This window comes from Coregonus clupeaformis, chromosome 31 (assembly GCF_020615455.1).
Source record: "Coregonus clupeaformis isolate EN_2021a chromosome 31, ASM2061545v1, whole genome shotgun sequence".
NCBI lineage: Eukaryota > Metazoa > Chordata > Actinopteri > Salmoniformes > Salmonidae > Coregonus > Coregonus clupeaformis.
The window spans coordinates 37,779,277-37,795,924 of record NC_059222.1 but is presented as its reverse complement, the minus strand read 5'-3'; the positions used below and the strand labels follow the sequence as shown (position 1 = coordinate 37,795,924).

At 40.5% G+C, this 16,648-nt stretch overlaps 1 protein-coding gene across 1 annotated transcript in view; it reads right to left on the bottom strand.

Annotated features, from left to right (window-relative positions):
• Window positions 1–16,648, bottom strand: part of LOC121548096 (CUB and sushi domain-containing protein 1-like) — a 442,651-nt gene that overhangs the window by 201,169 nt on the left and 224,834 nt on the right. The window contains exons 4-5 of the mRNA XM_045209890.1: window positions 5,654–5,848; window positions 4,491–4,698 (exon numbers count right to left, since the gene is read on the bottom strand). Coding sequence (XP_045065825.1) covers window positions 4,491–4,698; window positions 5,654–5,848 — 403 coding nt within the window. The remainder of the gene's footprint in view (window positions 1–4,490; window positions 4,699–5,653; window positions 5,849–16,648) is intronic.

Genomic DNA, 16,648 nt, shown 5'->3' with positions numbered 1-16,648 from the left:
AAAAATAATAATAATTCCAATTCACACGTGTATTAATACACAATTGTACATGTGTGAAATTGGAAAAAAATATAATCACCCACCAAATTATAATATTATTGGTTTAATTTGTATCACATTTATGAATTAAATAAATAATTTTGACATTGGCTGGAGAGTTCAATGATGAAATGAACATATTTATTGTGCTATGAAGTGTGACAAAATCTGGCATGACAGCTTGTCAGGCACCTGCCTGCCAGGATCATGTGGTGGAAATTGCTTCAGGAAAGCCTATCAGGGAGCTCCCTAAGAGCACGATATGTATCAGGCATCAATACAGGAATTTGATCACCTGTCAGTTGTCAATCTTGTTCACCAAGTCTCATTCATTCATGTCTGTTTGTATATCAATCACAAGTCCTTACCTCTTGTGTCAACAACGTATCAGTGACCAAGATATAATATTCTATAATCGTATTCATTTGTCTGAGTTTAATTAATTCAGACACAAGCAGCTCCTGTCAACTCCATGTATGTGTGTCATTCCATGAACAGAGTGCCTTTTGGGTAGTGTAATTTTGTCAGAAATAACTATTTATTTCAACTTATTTTAACATTCTGTCATAAAGAGCATGTTTTCAACTTCATAACAAACATGTTTTTCCATCTCAAGAGGTTAAATAAAGAAACATTACTATAAAAGTTACAATTAAAGTGACAGGGTTGACTGTACAGGGTTGGCATTTCTAGCCTATCTGTCTATGGGTAACTGGGTTGATGTGTTATGCTCGAAGCACTCAGTTGTCCACCACAAAACACCAGAAAATTGCCAAAAAGAGTAGAACTATCTCACCTGCTTTTACACTATGATTTGACTATTATGTTGAATGTTAGTTTTAACATTTTAAAACAAGAGTTCAGTTCACGGTACAGAGTTGACCTTAAAGCTAAGGGACAACTGTAAATTAATCACTAATCACATTAAATAAGTAAAAAACCTTTAGAAATTACTTTCCCAAAGCAACAAAATAACTAGGGCTTTACAATGATGATGAAAACGTGAGAAAATATTGGGGTTAAGTGGGTTTAAAAAAGTCCTAGAAGTTGGACGAACATGACTTGGGGACTTGGGGAAAATGGGGATTTTCAGAGAAAACAAATAACTAATTGTAATGCATAATTACATTTTTAATATGGTTTAGATCAGTTACAGCATAGACAGGGCCACTGGAAAACGTGTGGCGAGGCGGCATTTGCCACAGCACTTTTCACTTTTGATTTTGTTTAATAAAATATATTGACGCAAAGCGTTAAAAAGAGGGGCAAAGTGCTGTTTTATAGACCGATTTGCCTCATGATTTGTCAACTCGTGCACAATTTCTCTGTTTTGGATGAGCTGGAGTTTATTAATTGAATTTGCAGGCAGGCCCCAAAAAATATTCTCTCTTGGCCACTGTAGTTCTTAATATATCCTTACAGTGTACTTAGCTATGTGAGAGAGAAACCCCCCTTATTGAATTCTAACTATATATACAGATGCGAAATGGTTGTGAGATGGTTGCTTTAATGTAAATGGGATATTATGTGACATAACTACAAATTGATTTGCCATAATTATATTACACTGTTTACTGCATTGGATGTAATTGATCACCCAGCTGTGTGCAAACACAACACATACTGAAAGCAAACATGCTGCTGTTTTTCGACGCCAACCCACCACTGGTGTGCATGGCCAAAGAGCTCTATTTTCATGTCATCTGACCATAGCACCAGTTCCAATCCAAGTGCCAATGCCGTTTATCAAACAGACTCCAGGCGGTGCTATGGTCAGATGACATGAAAATACAGTGAGGGAAAAAAGTATTTGATCCCCTGCTGATTTTGTACGTTTGCCTACTGACAAAGAAATGATCAGTCTATAATTTTAATGGTAGGTTTATTTGAACAGTGAGCGACAGAATAACAACAAAAAAATCCAGAAAAATGCATGTCAAAAATTTTATAAATTGATTTGCATTTTAATGAGGGAAATAAGTATTTGACCCCCTCTCAATCAGAAAGATTTCTGGCTCCCAGGTGTCTTTTATACAGGTAATGAGCTGAGATTAGGAGCACACTCTTAAAGGGAGTGCTCATAATCTCAGCTTGTTACCTGTATAAAAGGCACCTGTCCACAGAAGCAATCAATCAATCAGATTCAAAACTCTCCACCATGGCCAAGACCAAAGAGCTCTCCAATGATGTCAGGGACCTACACAAGGCTGGAATGGGCTACAAGACCATCGCCAAGCAGCTTGGTGAGAAGGTGACAACAGTTGGTGCGATTATTCGCAAATGGAAGAAACACAAAATAACTGTCAATCTCCCCCGGCCTGGGGCTCCATGCAAGATCTCACCTCGTGGAGTTGCAATGATCATCAGAACGGTGAGGAATCAGCCCATAACTACACGGGAGGATCTTGTCAATGATCTCAAGGCAGCTGGGACCATAGTCACCAAGAAAACAATTGGTAACACACTACGCCGTGAAGGACTGAAATCCTGCAGCGCCCGCAAGGTCCCCCTGCTCAAGAAAGCACATATAAATGCCCGTCTGAAGTTTGCTAATGAACATCTGAATGATTCAGAAGAGAACTGGGTGAAAGTGTTGTGGTCAGATGAGACCAAAATGGAGCTCTTTGGCATCAACTCAATTCGCCGTGTTTGGAGGAGGAGGAATGCTGCATATGACCCCAAGAACACCATCCCCACTGTCAAACATGGAGGTGGAAACATTATGCTTTGGGGGTGTTTTTCTGCTAAGGGGACAGGACAACTTCACCGCATCAAAGGGACGATGGACGGGGCCATGTACCGTCAAATCTTGGGTGAGAACCTCCTTCCCTCAGCCAGGGCATTGAAAATGGGTCGTGGATGGGTATTCCAGCATGACAATGACCCAAAACACACGGCCAAGGCAACAAAGGAGTGGCTCAAGAAGAAGCACATTAAGTTTTGATAAAACACTACATTTAATAGTTGGCTCAAATACATCTATGCTGTAACTAAAAATTTCAATAGCAGTGTGTTTTCATGAAAATAAGTTCTCTGAAAATCCCCATTTTGACTATTTTAACCCACTTAACCCCTAGACTTTCCCACGTTTTCACCATCATCCTAGCTATTTTGTTGCTTTGGGAAAGTAATTTCTAAAGATTTTCACTTAATTAATGTGATTAGTGATACATTTACATTTGTCCCTCAGCTTTAAAGTCAACCCTATACTGTGAGCTGAACTCTTGTTTCAATATGGCAAAACTATTCCTTAAAAAAAAATATATATACAGAAACATTTAACATAATTTTCAAAGCATATGCAGAAAAGTACAATGGCCACCTCAGTCTCCGGACTTGAAACCCATTGAAAACCTGTGGGTCTTTCTCTGAGCAATTGTATTAGTATAAAATAATAGAATTTCCCAATTTTTTGGAGCATACAATACTATTTATTCTATCTAGTCTTTTTTGCACATCTTTATCAAAGGTGCCAATAGTTATAGATCCCACTGTATCATGGGATGGTGCAGTAATGCAGTTATTCATAAAAAAATATGTTTTATTGTCACATACACCAGAAAGGTGCAGTGAAAAGTGTTGTTTTACAGAGTCAGCCATAGTAGTACGGCACCCCTGGAGCAAATTAGGGTTTAGTGCCTTGCTCAAGGGCACATTGACAGATTTTTGACCTAGTCGGCCTTAGGTATTCGAACCAGCAACCTTTCGGTTACTGGCCCAACACTCTAACCGCTAGGCTACCTGCCGCCACTGCCAGCATTTTATCATGAAACTAATATGATATCGCTATTGTATTGAAAAAATGTAACTGACATCGATACAGATTTTCCATATCGGTGGTGACTTTTCCATACTAGTGTGAAGGACATTGGAAGGAGGATGTCCTAAAACGGACACATTGTTTTTAAATGTAATTCCCTAACAGAAATGGAAGCCTAATCAACAGTCTTCACATGCAGTCTCAAAAGTCTTCACAGGCTGTGTATGTGTTTAAATACAGATATTTCATCCCATTCTGCTCAGAACACACGCTATAGTGCTCTGCATTGCAGTAGCATTCCGTTGACAATAGGCCTTGAATATTATTTGGTCAAGGAATTCTCAAATGGACCGGTTCTTGAAGTGTTTCAAGTCCTGAAATGTCACACTTTAGCTTTTGACAGGACAAACTTAAACATTATTATCTATTCTCCAAAAGTGTTGTGAGGTCCTGTACAACTTTAGTGACTCATCTTCATATTCTCTCAATTGAAAATAAAGGTCTGTTATTGACATACTAGGATCAACCGTATAACACAATAACACTTTAACTTACATAGTTTTCATATATGAGTGAATCACCATCAATTACTTTTCTAGCAATTAGCAGAGCAGTGATGCCATGACAGTTGCCACCATTAGAATACAAGGAATTAGGTGCTTTAATTATATTGTGTTAGTTAATTACTTACCATATTGATGGTGCCTCAGTCCCACTTATCTCCAGGAAGTCGTATCTGTCTTCCAGCTGGAAATCACTGAAGACCAGGGCGATGGTGTCCCCTGGTTCAGCCAGAATACTCCATGTGCAGCCTGCATTATTCTCATACTCTGAGGGGAAGTGTGGACTTGATATCGTCCCTGTTGTTCCCCTCAATGTCCCACCACAAGCTCCTTCGGCTAAAATGAAGAAAATAAGTGAGAGACAATTGCATTACTGACTGGGTCACAACTTGCTCTTAGAAAATAAAAAAAGAGTCCTGACTCTCTCAATTGTTCCAGCTCCTATTGAGTGGACAAATATTTACTAGTAAGAGATAAAGGTTTGACAGCAACTAAGATTGGCCTTGCTCCTGACACAATAAATGTGGTTGCCGTTGCAGGTTGCAAGTTTAACAACCAAAACAGTGGCCATTGAAAGCTATTGTCTTGTGACCTTCCTAAGACCTCTAAAACCTATGATTTGATACTTCAGGTTCAAGGATAATCCAGGATCACCACAGCTTAATGACAATCCAGGATCAACACAACTAAATGATGATCCAGGATCAACACAACTAAATGAGGATCCAGGATCAACACAACTAAATGATGATCCAGGATCAACACAACTAAATGACGATCCAGGATCAATACCACTAAATGACAATCCAGGATCAATACCACTAAATGATGATCCAGGATCAACACAACTAAATGACGATCCAGGATCAATACCACTAAATGATGTTCCAGGATCAACACAACTAAATGATGATCCAGGATCAACACAACTAAATGACGATCCAGGATCAATACCACTAAATGACAATCCAGGATCAATACCACTAAATGACGATCCATGATCAACACAACTAAATGACGATCCAGGATCAATACCACTAAATGACGATCCAGAATCAACACAACTAAATGACAATCCAGGATCAACACAACTAAATGACGATCCAGGATCAATACCACTAAATGATGATCCAGGATCAACACAACTAAATGATGATCTAGGATCAATACCACTAAATGATGATCTAGGATCAATGCAGCTAAATGATGGTCATGGGAATGTCTTACGCTCCAAACAGTATTGTAAACTAATATGACATAATATGTAAATACACTACAAACTGTGTCTTACCTCGACAAAATGGTGCTGGGAAGTCCCACGATGCGCCGGTACCAGGACTCACAATACAAGTGAGTGCAGCATGTCCCTCCAGTATATATCCCATAAGACAACTGTAACGGATCTTGTCTCCGATGTTGTACCTTGTTCCATGAATTACTCCTTTAGGTATCAACCCTGGATTTCCACATGTGTGACTTGGTAGCACTGAAAAACAAAACAACAGATAATTTGTTAAATTCCTTGGCAGACCTCATTGTTATTCTGTTGTCAAGAGTCTAGCACAGGGGATTCCAAACTTTTTTGGCCTTTGACCCCATTTTGACATAAAAAATTATATGAACCAAGAGCGATTATTTCTCTCACGACTCCATTTTCAAATCAGATGACCCCACAACGCTGGTCTAGCACCAAGATCATTTCAGGTCCTCATCACCCACAATAATATAAGGGTTCCATACTCAGCCACCAGTGTTCTCAGTCACAACAGAAGAGTCAACATCCATCTTTCACAAAGACATTTAGTACACAATTTCCTCAGGTCAAATAAACACATTTTATTCAGCAATGCCTTTCCACATGTTTTAAAGTTTTAGAAAATGAAGGTCAATTATATCATTTTATTGTGTAGTTCTGCTAGTCAGTTTTTATGGTTACATTTACTGTTCCACTTTATTTGTACAGTGAACAAAAATATAAACGCAACATGCAACAATTTCAAAGATTTTATTGAGTTACAGTTCATATAATGAAATCAGTCTATCTATGGATTTCACTTGACTGGTAGGGGCATGGATCCGAAAACCAGTCAGTATCTGGTGTGACCACCATTTGCCTCATGCAGCGAGACACATCTCCTTCGCATAGAGTTGATCAGGCTGTTGATTGTGGCCTGTGGAATGTTGTCCCACTCCTCTTCAATGGATGTGCAAAGTTACTGGACATTGGCGGGAACTGGAACATGCTGTCGTACACGTCGATCCAGAACATCCCAAACATGTTCAATGGGTGACATGTCTGGTGAGTATGCAGGCCATGGAAGAACTGGGACATTTTTAGCTTCCAGGAATTGTGTACCGATCCTTGCTACATGGGGCCGTGCATTATCATGCTGAAACATTTTACATTTTTAGTCATTTAGCAGACGCTCTTATCCAGAGCAACTTACAGGAGCAATTAGGGTTAAGTGCCTTGCTCAAGGGCACAGACAGATTTTTCACCTAGTCGGCTCTGGGATTAGAACCAGCGACCTTTCGGTTACTGGCACAACGCTCTTAACCACTAAGCCACCTGCCACCTGCCGCCCCATGAGGTGATGGCGGCGGATGAATGGCACAACAATGGGCCTCAGGATCTCATCACGGTATCTCTGTGCATTCAAATTGCCATCGATAAAATGCAACTGTTTTCATTGTACATTGCTTATGCCTGCCCATATCATATCACCATGGGGCACTCTGTTCACGAAGAGCACACTTCTCCAGCGTGCCAGTGGCTATCGAAGGTGAGCATTTGCCCACTGAAGTTGGTTACGACGCCGAACTGCAGCCAGGTCAAGACCTTGGTGAGGACGACGAACACGCAAATGAGCTTCCCTGAGACGGTTTCTGATAGTTTGTGCAGAAGTTATTCGGTTTAGAAGCGAACCGGATGGACATCATGAAAATGATCGGAGAGGTTGAGGGTAGAGGAAGTTCAGGAGTAAAAACAAGCAAAATATAATTATTGTAAAATTGACTGTGTCCATAAAATTTATATAGTTTGTATAAGCTGGAAGTAGAGGCCTAAGCATTTTTGTTCACTAGTTTACTCCAATTGGGGAAGGGGTGGTGGGGTTGGAAAGTAATAAAGGGAAATATATATATATTTTTAAGGATATGTATGTATATGTATGTATATGTGTTTATATGTATGTATGTGTATGTATGTATGTGTATATGTATACAGTGGGGAGAACAAGTATTTGATACACTGCTGATTTTGCAGGTCATAGGTACACTTCAACTGTGAGAGACGGAATCAAAAACAAAAATCCAGAAAATCACATTATATGATTTTTAAGTAATTAATTTGCATTTTGTGTATGTATGTATGTATGTATGTATGTATGTATGTATGTATGTATGTATGTATGTATGTATATATATATATATATATATATATATATATATATATATATATATATGTGTGTGTGTATGTGCATGTGTATGTGTGTATGTGTATATATATATGTATATGTATATGTACAGTGGGGAAAAAAGGATTTAGTCAGCCACCAATTGTGCAAGTTCTCCCACTTAAAAAGATGAGAGAGGCCTGTAATTGTCATCATAGGAACACGTCAACTAGGACAGACAAATTGAGAAAAAAAAATCCAGAAAATCCCATTGTAGGATTTTTAATGAATTTATTTGCAAATTATGGTGGGAAATAAGTATTTGGTCACCTACAAACAAGCAAGATTTCTGGCTCTCACAGACCTGTAACTTCTTCTTTAAGAGGCTCCTCTGTCCTCCACTCGTTACCTGTATTAATGGCACCTGTTTGAACTTGTTATCAGTATAAAAGACACCTGTCCACAACCTCAAACAGTCACACTCCAAACTCCACTATGGCCAAGACCAAAGAGCTGTCAAAGGACACCAGAAACAAAATTGTAGACCTGCACCAGGCTGTGAAGACTGAATCTGCAATAGGTAAGCAGCTTGGTTTGAAGAAATCAACTGTGGGAGCAATTATTAGGAAATGGAAGACATACAAGACCACTGATAATCTCCCTCGATCTGGGGCTCCACGCAAGATCTCACCCCGTGGGGTCAAAATGATCACAAGAACGGTGAGCAAAAATCCCAGAACCACACGGGGGGACCTAGTGAATGACCTGCAGAGAGCAGGGACAAAAGTAACAAAGCCTACCATCAGTAACACACTACACCGCCAGGGACTCAAATCCTGCAGTGCCAGACGTGTCCCCCTGCTTAAGCCAGTACATGTCCAGGCCCGTCTGAAGTTTGCTAGAGTGCATTTGGATGATCCAGAAGAGGATTGGGAGAATGTCATATGGTCAGATGAAACCAAAATATAACTTTTTGGTAAAAACTCAACTCGTCGTGTTTGGAGGACAAAGAATGCTGAGTTGCATCCAAAGAACACCATACCTACTGTGAAGCATGGGGGTGGAAACATCATACTTTGGGGCTGTTTTTCTGCAAAGGGACCAGGACGACTGATCCGTGTAAAGGAAAGAATGAATGGGGCCATGTATCGTGAGATTTTGAGTGAAAACCTCCTTCCTTCAGCAAGGGCATTGAAGATGAAACGTGGCTGGGTCTTTCAGCATGACAATGATCCCAAACACACCGCCCGGGCAACGAAGGAAGCATTTCAAGGTCCTGGAGTGGCCTAGCCAGTCTCCAGATCTCAACCCCATAGAAAATCTTTGGAGGGAGTTGAAAGTCCGTGTTGCCTAGCGACAGCCCCAAAACATCACTGCTCTAGAGGAATGGAGGAATGGGTATGGGCCAAAATACCAGCAACAGTGTGTGAAAACCTTGTGAAGACTTACAGAAAACGTTTGACCTGTGTCATTGCCAACAAAGGGTATATAACAAAGTATTGAGAAACTGACCAAATACTTATTTTCCACCATAATTTGCAAATAAATTCATAAAAAATCCTACAATGTGATTTTATGGATTTTCTCAATCAGAAAGATTTCTGGCTACCAGGTGTCTTTTATACAGGTAACGAGCTGAGATTAGGAGCAATCAATCAATCCGATTCCAAATTCTCCACCATGGCCAAGACCAAAGAGCTCTCCAAGGATGTCAGGGACAAGATTATAGACCTACACAAGGCTGGAATGGGCTACAAGACCATCGCCAAGCCGCTTGGTGAGAAGGTGACAACAGTTGGTGCGATTATTCTCAAATGGAAGAAACACAAAATAACTGTCAATCTCCCTCGGCCTGGGGCTCCATGCAAGATCTCACCTCATGGACTTGCAATGATCAAGAGACCGGTGAGGAATCAGCCCAGAACTACACAGGAGGATCTTGTCAATGATCTCAAGGCAGCTGGGACAATAGTCACCAAGAAAACAATTGGTAACATACTACGCCGTGAAGGACTGAAATCCTGCAGCGCCCGCAAGGTCCCCCTGCTCAAGAAAGCACATATACAGGGCCGTCTGAAGTTTGCCAATGAACATCTGAATGATTCAGAGGAGAACTGGGTGAAAGTGTTGTGGTCAGATGAGACCAAAATCGAGCTCTTTGGCATCAACTCAACTCGCCTGTTTTTGGAGGAGGAGGAATGCTGCCTATGACCCCAAGAACACCATCCCCACCGTCAAACATGGAGGTGGAAACATTATGCTTTGGGGGGTTTTTCTGCTAAGGGGACAGGACAACTTCACCACATCAAATGGACGATGGACGGGGCCATGTACCGTCAAATCTTGGGTGAGAACCTCCTTCCCTCAACCAGGACATTGAAAATGGGTCGTGGATGGGTATTCCAGCATGACAATGACCCAAAACATACGGCCAAGGCAACAAAGGAGTGGCTCAAGAAGAAGCACATTAAGGTCCTGGAGTGGCCAGGCCAGTCTCCAGACCTTATTCCCATAGAAAATCTGTGGAGGGAGCTGAACGTTCAAGTTGCCAAACGTCAGCCTCGAAACCTTTTTTTGTTGTTATTCTGTCTCTCACTGTTCAAATAAACCTACCATTAAAATTATAGACTGATCATGTCTTTGTTAGTGAGAAAACGTACAAAATCAGCAGGGGATCAAAATACTTTTTTTCTCTCACTGTAAATGTGATATTTCCGGGGTTTTTTAACCTGTTTTTGCTTTGTCATTATGGGGTATTGTGTGTAGATTGATGAGGGAAAACAAATATTTAACCCATTTTAGAATAAGGCTGTAGCATAACAAAATGTTCAAAAAGTTAAGGGGTCTGAATATTTTCCGAATGCACTGTATATTATTGTGTTAATGACTAAATTCATTATTGAATTGATTATCGTCCTATTCCTATGAGGGAATGCGAGGTGATGCTGAAATACACAGCTCAGGTCAGAGCATAACAAGTCAAATTGTGAGTCAAAACATTCATTCAAATTATTGTGTCCACTGAATGTGGTAACAAAATGAATCCAAAATTACTCCAGACATGAACAAAATCGTTTAAGGTGCAATTTCCAAAATTGAATATTCCCTGACAGGTACTGTGTCGGGTGACTTTTCTAAAAACGTCTCCGGTGTGTTTCAATAAGTATAAACAAGGTAGCAAGAAAAAAGAACAACTGTCAGCTCACTGTCCCAAGAGACTCTGGGATCTCTGCAATCTTCGAGTCTCTTTTCCAATGTTTTAAAACCCAAATCAAAACCCATGTTTTCCACCAAGATAAATGTTCATATGTTTCAATGATGACATTCCACAAATAAGGAAACCATGAACACTTGACTTCCACAGCAAGTTAAAAATGGCACTTGCCTCTTGTAATAATTACAGGTAAAAACATATTTCAGAACAGTAATTTAATTACAAAACATGGACAACTTTAAGATAATTCTACACTATACAATTTGCTAAATTAGTTGAGAATAGGTTTAAGGAAAGGAACAAACTTATCAATTTGCACGGCAGACAGATTGGTACATTTGAACTCACTTAATGAATCCAACGTAAATCTCTAATGAACATGTACAGTAGTATGTGCAAGATACATCCATTCTTATCAGGTTTGTTTCTGAATTGGGCATGCTGAATACCTGGGTGAGACACTTTGAACAGCATTCTCAAACTACTTTGTAAAGTCATTTCTAGCTTGACTTAATTTGCCCGAGTGCTGTTCTGTGGCTGCACCAAGAAGGTGAAGTCCCATCAATTATGTTCATAGGGAGTTTTGGTTTTGAGTGGACAGTGTCAACGGCAACATAACAAATACTGGTGGTCACATACAGAAATTCATATGCATCAGAGATGCAGCAATTAAATAATAATAATAATATGCCATTTAGCAGACGCTTTTATCCAAAGCGACTTACAGTCATGCGTGCATACATTTTTTTTTTTGTATGGGTGGTCCCGGGGATCGAACCCACTACCTTGGCGTTACAAGCGCCGTGCTCTACCAGCTGAGCTACAGAGGACCACAATTTACAGCCAAGTGACTAATTATTCATTTCTAATCCTTTTGAAGCATTCCATTTCCTTTAAGGCACTCCTTCTTGAACTATCCGTAATTTACAGCAGGAGATATTAACTACTGTTTGTTTTATCTTTAGTGCTCTGACCCCTGCGTGGCACAAGGGATATAAAAGACAAGTAGAAACCAGTAATTCAATCGTTTTAAGTGGACCCTCTTTACAAAATAAGCTTTTTTTTTGCTAATTTCCCCCTTGTATTTGTTATGCTAATTTAGTGATTCTAATACCACTTGTATGCCAATGAACACAATGGCATCAACTCAACTCGCCGTGTTTGGAGGAGGAGGAATGCTGCCTATGACCCCAAGAACACCATCCCCACCGTCAAACATGGAGGTGGAAACATTATGCTTTGGGGGTGTTTTTCTGCTAAGGGGACAGGACAACTTCACCGCATCAAATGGACGATGGACGGGGCCATGTACCGTCAAATCTTGGGTGAGAACCTCCTTCCCTCAACCAGGACATTGAAAATGGGTCGTGGATGGGTATTCCAGCATGACAATGACCCAAAACATACGGCCAAGGCAACAAAGGAGTGGCTCAAGAAGAAGCACATTAAGGTCCTGGAGTGGCCAGGCCAGTCTCCAGACCTTAATCCCATAGAAAATCTGTGGAGGGAGCTGAACGTTCGAGTTGCCAAACGTCAGCCTCGAAACCTTAATGACTTGGAGAAGATCTGCAAAGAGGAGTGGGACAAAATCCCTCCTGAGATGTGTGCAAACCTGATGGCCAACTACAAGAAACGTCTGACCTCTGTGATTGCCAACAAGGGTTTTGCCACCAAGTACTAAGTCATGTTTTGCAGAGGGGTCAAATACTTATTTCCCTAATTAAAATGCAAATCAATTTATAACATTTTTGACATGCGTTTTTCTGTATTTTTTTGTTGTTATTCTGTCTCTCACTGTTCAAATAAACCTACCATTAAAATTATAGACTGATCATGTCTTTGTTAGTGGGCAAACGTACAAAATCAGCAGGGGATCAAATACTTTTTTCCCTCACTGTATGTATGTATGTATACAGTCGTGGTCAAAAGTTTTGAGAATGACAAAAATATTAATTTTCACAAAGTCTGCTGCTTCAGTTTTTATGATGGGAATTTGCATATACTCCAGAATGTCATGAAGAGTGATCAGATGAATTGCAAATAATTGCAAAGTCCCTCTTTGCCATGAAAATTAACTTAATCCCCAAAAAACATTTCCACTGCATTTCAGCCCTGCCACAAAAGGACCAGCTGACATCATGTCAGTGATTCTCTCGTTAACACAGGTGAGAGTGTTGACGAGGACAAGGCTGGAGATCACCCTGTCATGCTGATTGAGTTAGAATAACAGACTGGAAGCTTTAAAAGGAGGATGGTGCTTGAAATCATTGTTCTTCCTCTGTTAACCGTGGTTACCTGCAAGGAAACACGTGCCGTCATCATTGCTTTGCACAAAAAGGGCTTCACAGGCAAGGATATTGCTGCTAGTAAGATTGCACCAAAATCAACCATTTATCGGATCATCAAGAACTTCAAGGAGAGAGGTTCAATTGTTGTGAAGAAGGCTTCAGGGCGCCCAAGAAAGTCCAGCAAGCGCCAGGACCGTCTCCTAAAGTTGATTCAGCTGCGGGATCGGGGCACCACCAGTGCAGAGCTTGCTCAGGAATGGCAGCAGGCAGGTGTGAGTGCATCTGCACGCACAGTGAGGTGAAGACTTTTGGATGGCCTGGTGTCAAGAAGGGCAGCGAGGAAGACACTTCTCTCGAGGAAAAACATCAGGGACAGACTGATATTCTGCAAAAGGTACAAGGATTGGACTGCTGAGGACTGGGGTAAAGTCATTTTCTCTGATGAATCACTTTTCCGATTGTTTGGGGCATCCGGAAAACACCTTGTCCGGAGAAGACAAGGTGAGCGCTTCCATCAGTCCTGTGTCATGCCAACAGTAAAGCATCCTGAGACCATTCATGTGTGGGATTGCTTCTCAGCCAAGGGAGTGGGCTCACTCACAATTTTGCCTAAGAACACAGCTATGAATAAAGAATGGTACCAACACATCCTCCGAGAGCAACTTCTCCCAACCATACAAGAACAGTTTGGTGACGACCAATGCCTTTTCCAGCATGATGGAGAACCTTGCCACAAGGCAAAAGTGATAACTAAGTGGCTCGGGGAACAAAACATCGACATTTTGGGTCCATGGCCAGGAAACTCTCCAGACCTTAATCCCATTGAGAACTTGTGGTCAATCCTGTAGAGGCAGGTGGACAAACAAAAACCAACAAATTCTGACAAACTTCAAGCATTGATTATGCAAGAATGGGCTGCCATCAGTCAGGATGTGGCCCAGAAGTTAATTCACAGCATGCCAGAACGGATTGCAGAGGTCTTGAAAAAGAAGGGTATTGACTCTTTGCATAAACTTAATGTAATTGTCAATAAAAGCCTTTGACACTTATGGAATGCTTGTAATTATACTTCAGCATACTATAGTAACATCTGACAAAAATACCAAAAAACTATGAAGAAGCAAACTTTGTGAAGACCAAAACTTTTGACCACGACTGTATATATATATATATATATATTTGCGAGAAATAAAACATGGGGGATTGGAAGTGATGCAGACAATTACATTGATGGAAGTTACAATCTATCTGCAATATTAAAGCTGATCTACCCTCCCCCCCAAAAATAATATATATACAATTGGATTTGATTTGATTTGAAGCTCTCTAACAGGGATGTAAACAAATGTGTGCACAACATTTGAGAGACATACTATGTTTTTGCGTATGAACATGGGACCAACACTTTACATGTTGCGTTTATATTTTTGTTCAGTATATTTTAATTAGACAAAGCTTAAATGTGGTAAAGTCTCTGTACAGGAGAACTACGACGTTGTAAATAGAAAGAGGTTAATTAATTGCTGAAGTATTTAAACATGCATAATTTCTTCATTTATTTTGTTAGTTGAAAAATTGAAATCGAATGGAATGCATCAATGTTCTCACACATAAATAAAAAACTCACTAGGGTAAAATGAAAACATCATCAATCTTAAAACAAAACATTGCCTGTCTTGTAGAATAGAACATCTCTACTTTAGCACAACCCAACAGATACCACAAATAAGGGACTATATTAATATTTTATTGTACATTATGCAAGTATCAGTTTTCTTGATCTTTAAGACACATTCCAAAACCTCAACTTCCAGGGATCATGTCAAAGAGCATTGTTACATCCTGTCAACTCCTAAACAATTGTGTCAAACTACTCAAATCAGCCTTGGGACCGGTCTGCCACACAAAATAAGGGGGAAACATTATTTTACCCTACACTGAGCATTGCTTTAATCTACACTTCTGATGCAATTCCGGATAGAATATCGATACTTTATGACACAAATAGATCATCAAATTATATATTAGAGTATACTATCTCTATCAGCGTTATCTCAAGGACAGATGGACTGTGCTTCGAGTTTACTAGATGGTTTATTTTTTCCCTCATTTCATCTAAGCACCAATAAACCTATCGTGGATGTTCCGGCTTAATTCAAATACAGTGAGGGAAAAAAGTATTTGATCCCCTGCTGATTTTGTACGTTTGCCCACTGACAAAGACATGATCAGTCTATAATTTTACTGGTAGGTTTATTTGAACAGTCAAAGACAGAATAACAAAAACAACAAAAAAATCCAGAAAAACACATGTCAAAAATGTTATAAATTGATTTGCATTTCAATGAGGGAAATAAGTATTTGACCCCTCTGCAAAACATTACTTAGTACTTGGTGGAAAAACCCTTGTTGGCAATCACAGAGGTCAGACGTTTCTTGTAGTTGGCCATCGGGTTTGCACACATCTCAGGAGGGATTTTGTCCTACTCCTCTTTGCAGATCTTCTCCAAGTCACTAAGGTTTCAAGGCTGACGTTTGGCAACTCGAACCTTCAGCTCCCTCCACAGATATTCTATGGGATTAAGGTCTGGAGACTGGCCTGGCCACTCCAGGACCTTAATGTGCTTCTTCTTGAGCCACTCCTTTGTTGCCTTGGCCGTGTGTTTTGGGTCATTGTCATGCTGGAATACCCATCCACAACCCATTTTCAATGCCCTGGCTGAGGGAAGGAGGTTCTCACCCAAGATTTGACGGTACATGGCCCCATCCATCGTCCCTTTGATGTGGTGAAGTTGTCCTGTCCCCTTAGCAGAAAAACACCCCCCAAAGCATAATGTTTCCCCCTCCATGTTTGACGGTGGGGATGGTGTTCTTGGGGTCATAGGCAGCATTCCTCCTCCTCCAAACACGGCGAGTTAAGTTGATGCCAAAGAGCTCGATTTTGGTCTCATCTGACCACAACACTTACACCCAGTTCTCCTCTGAATCATTCAGATGTTCATTGGCAAACTTCAGACGGGCCTGTATGTGTGCTTTCTTGAGTAGGGGGACCTTGCGGGCGCTGCAGGATTTCAGTCCTTCACGGCGTAGTGTGTTACCAATTGTTTTGAGATCATTGACAAGATCCTCCCGTGTAGTTCTGGGATGGTAGGTGAGATCTTGCATGGAGACCCAGGCCGAGGGAGATTGACAGTTATTTTGTGTTTCTTCCATTTGAGAATAATCGCACCAACTGTTGTCACCTTCTCACCAAGCTGCTTGGCGATGGTCTTGTAGCCCATTCCAGAGTTTGGAATCTGATTGATTGATTGCTTCTGTGGACAGGTGTCTTTTATACAGGTAACAAGCTAAGATTAGGAGCACTCCCTTTAAGAGTGTGCTCCTAATCT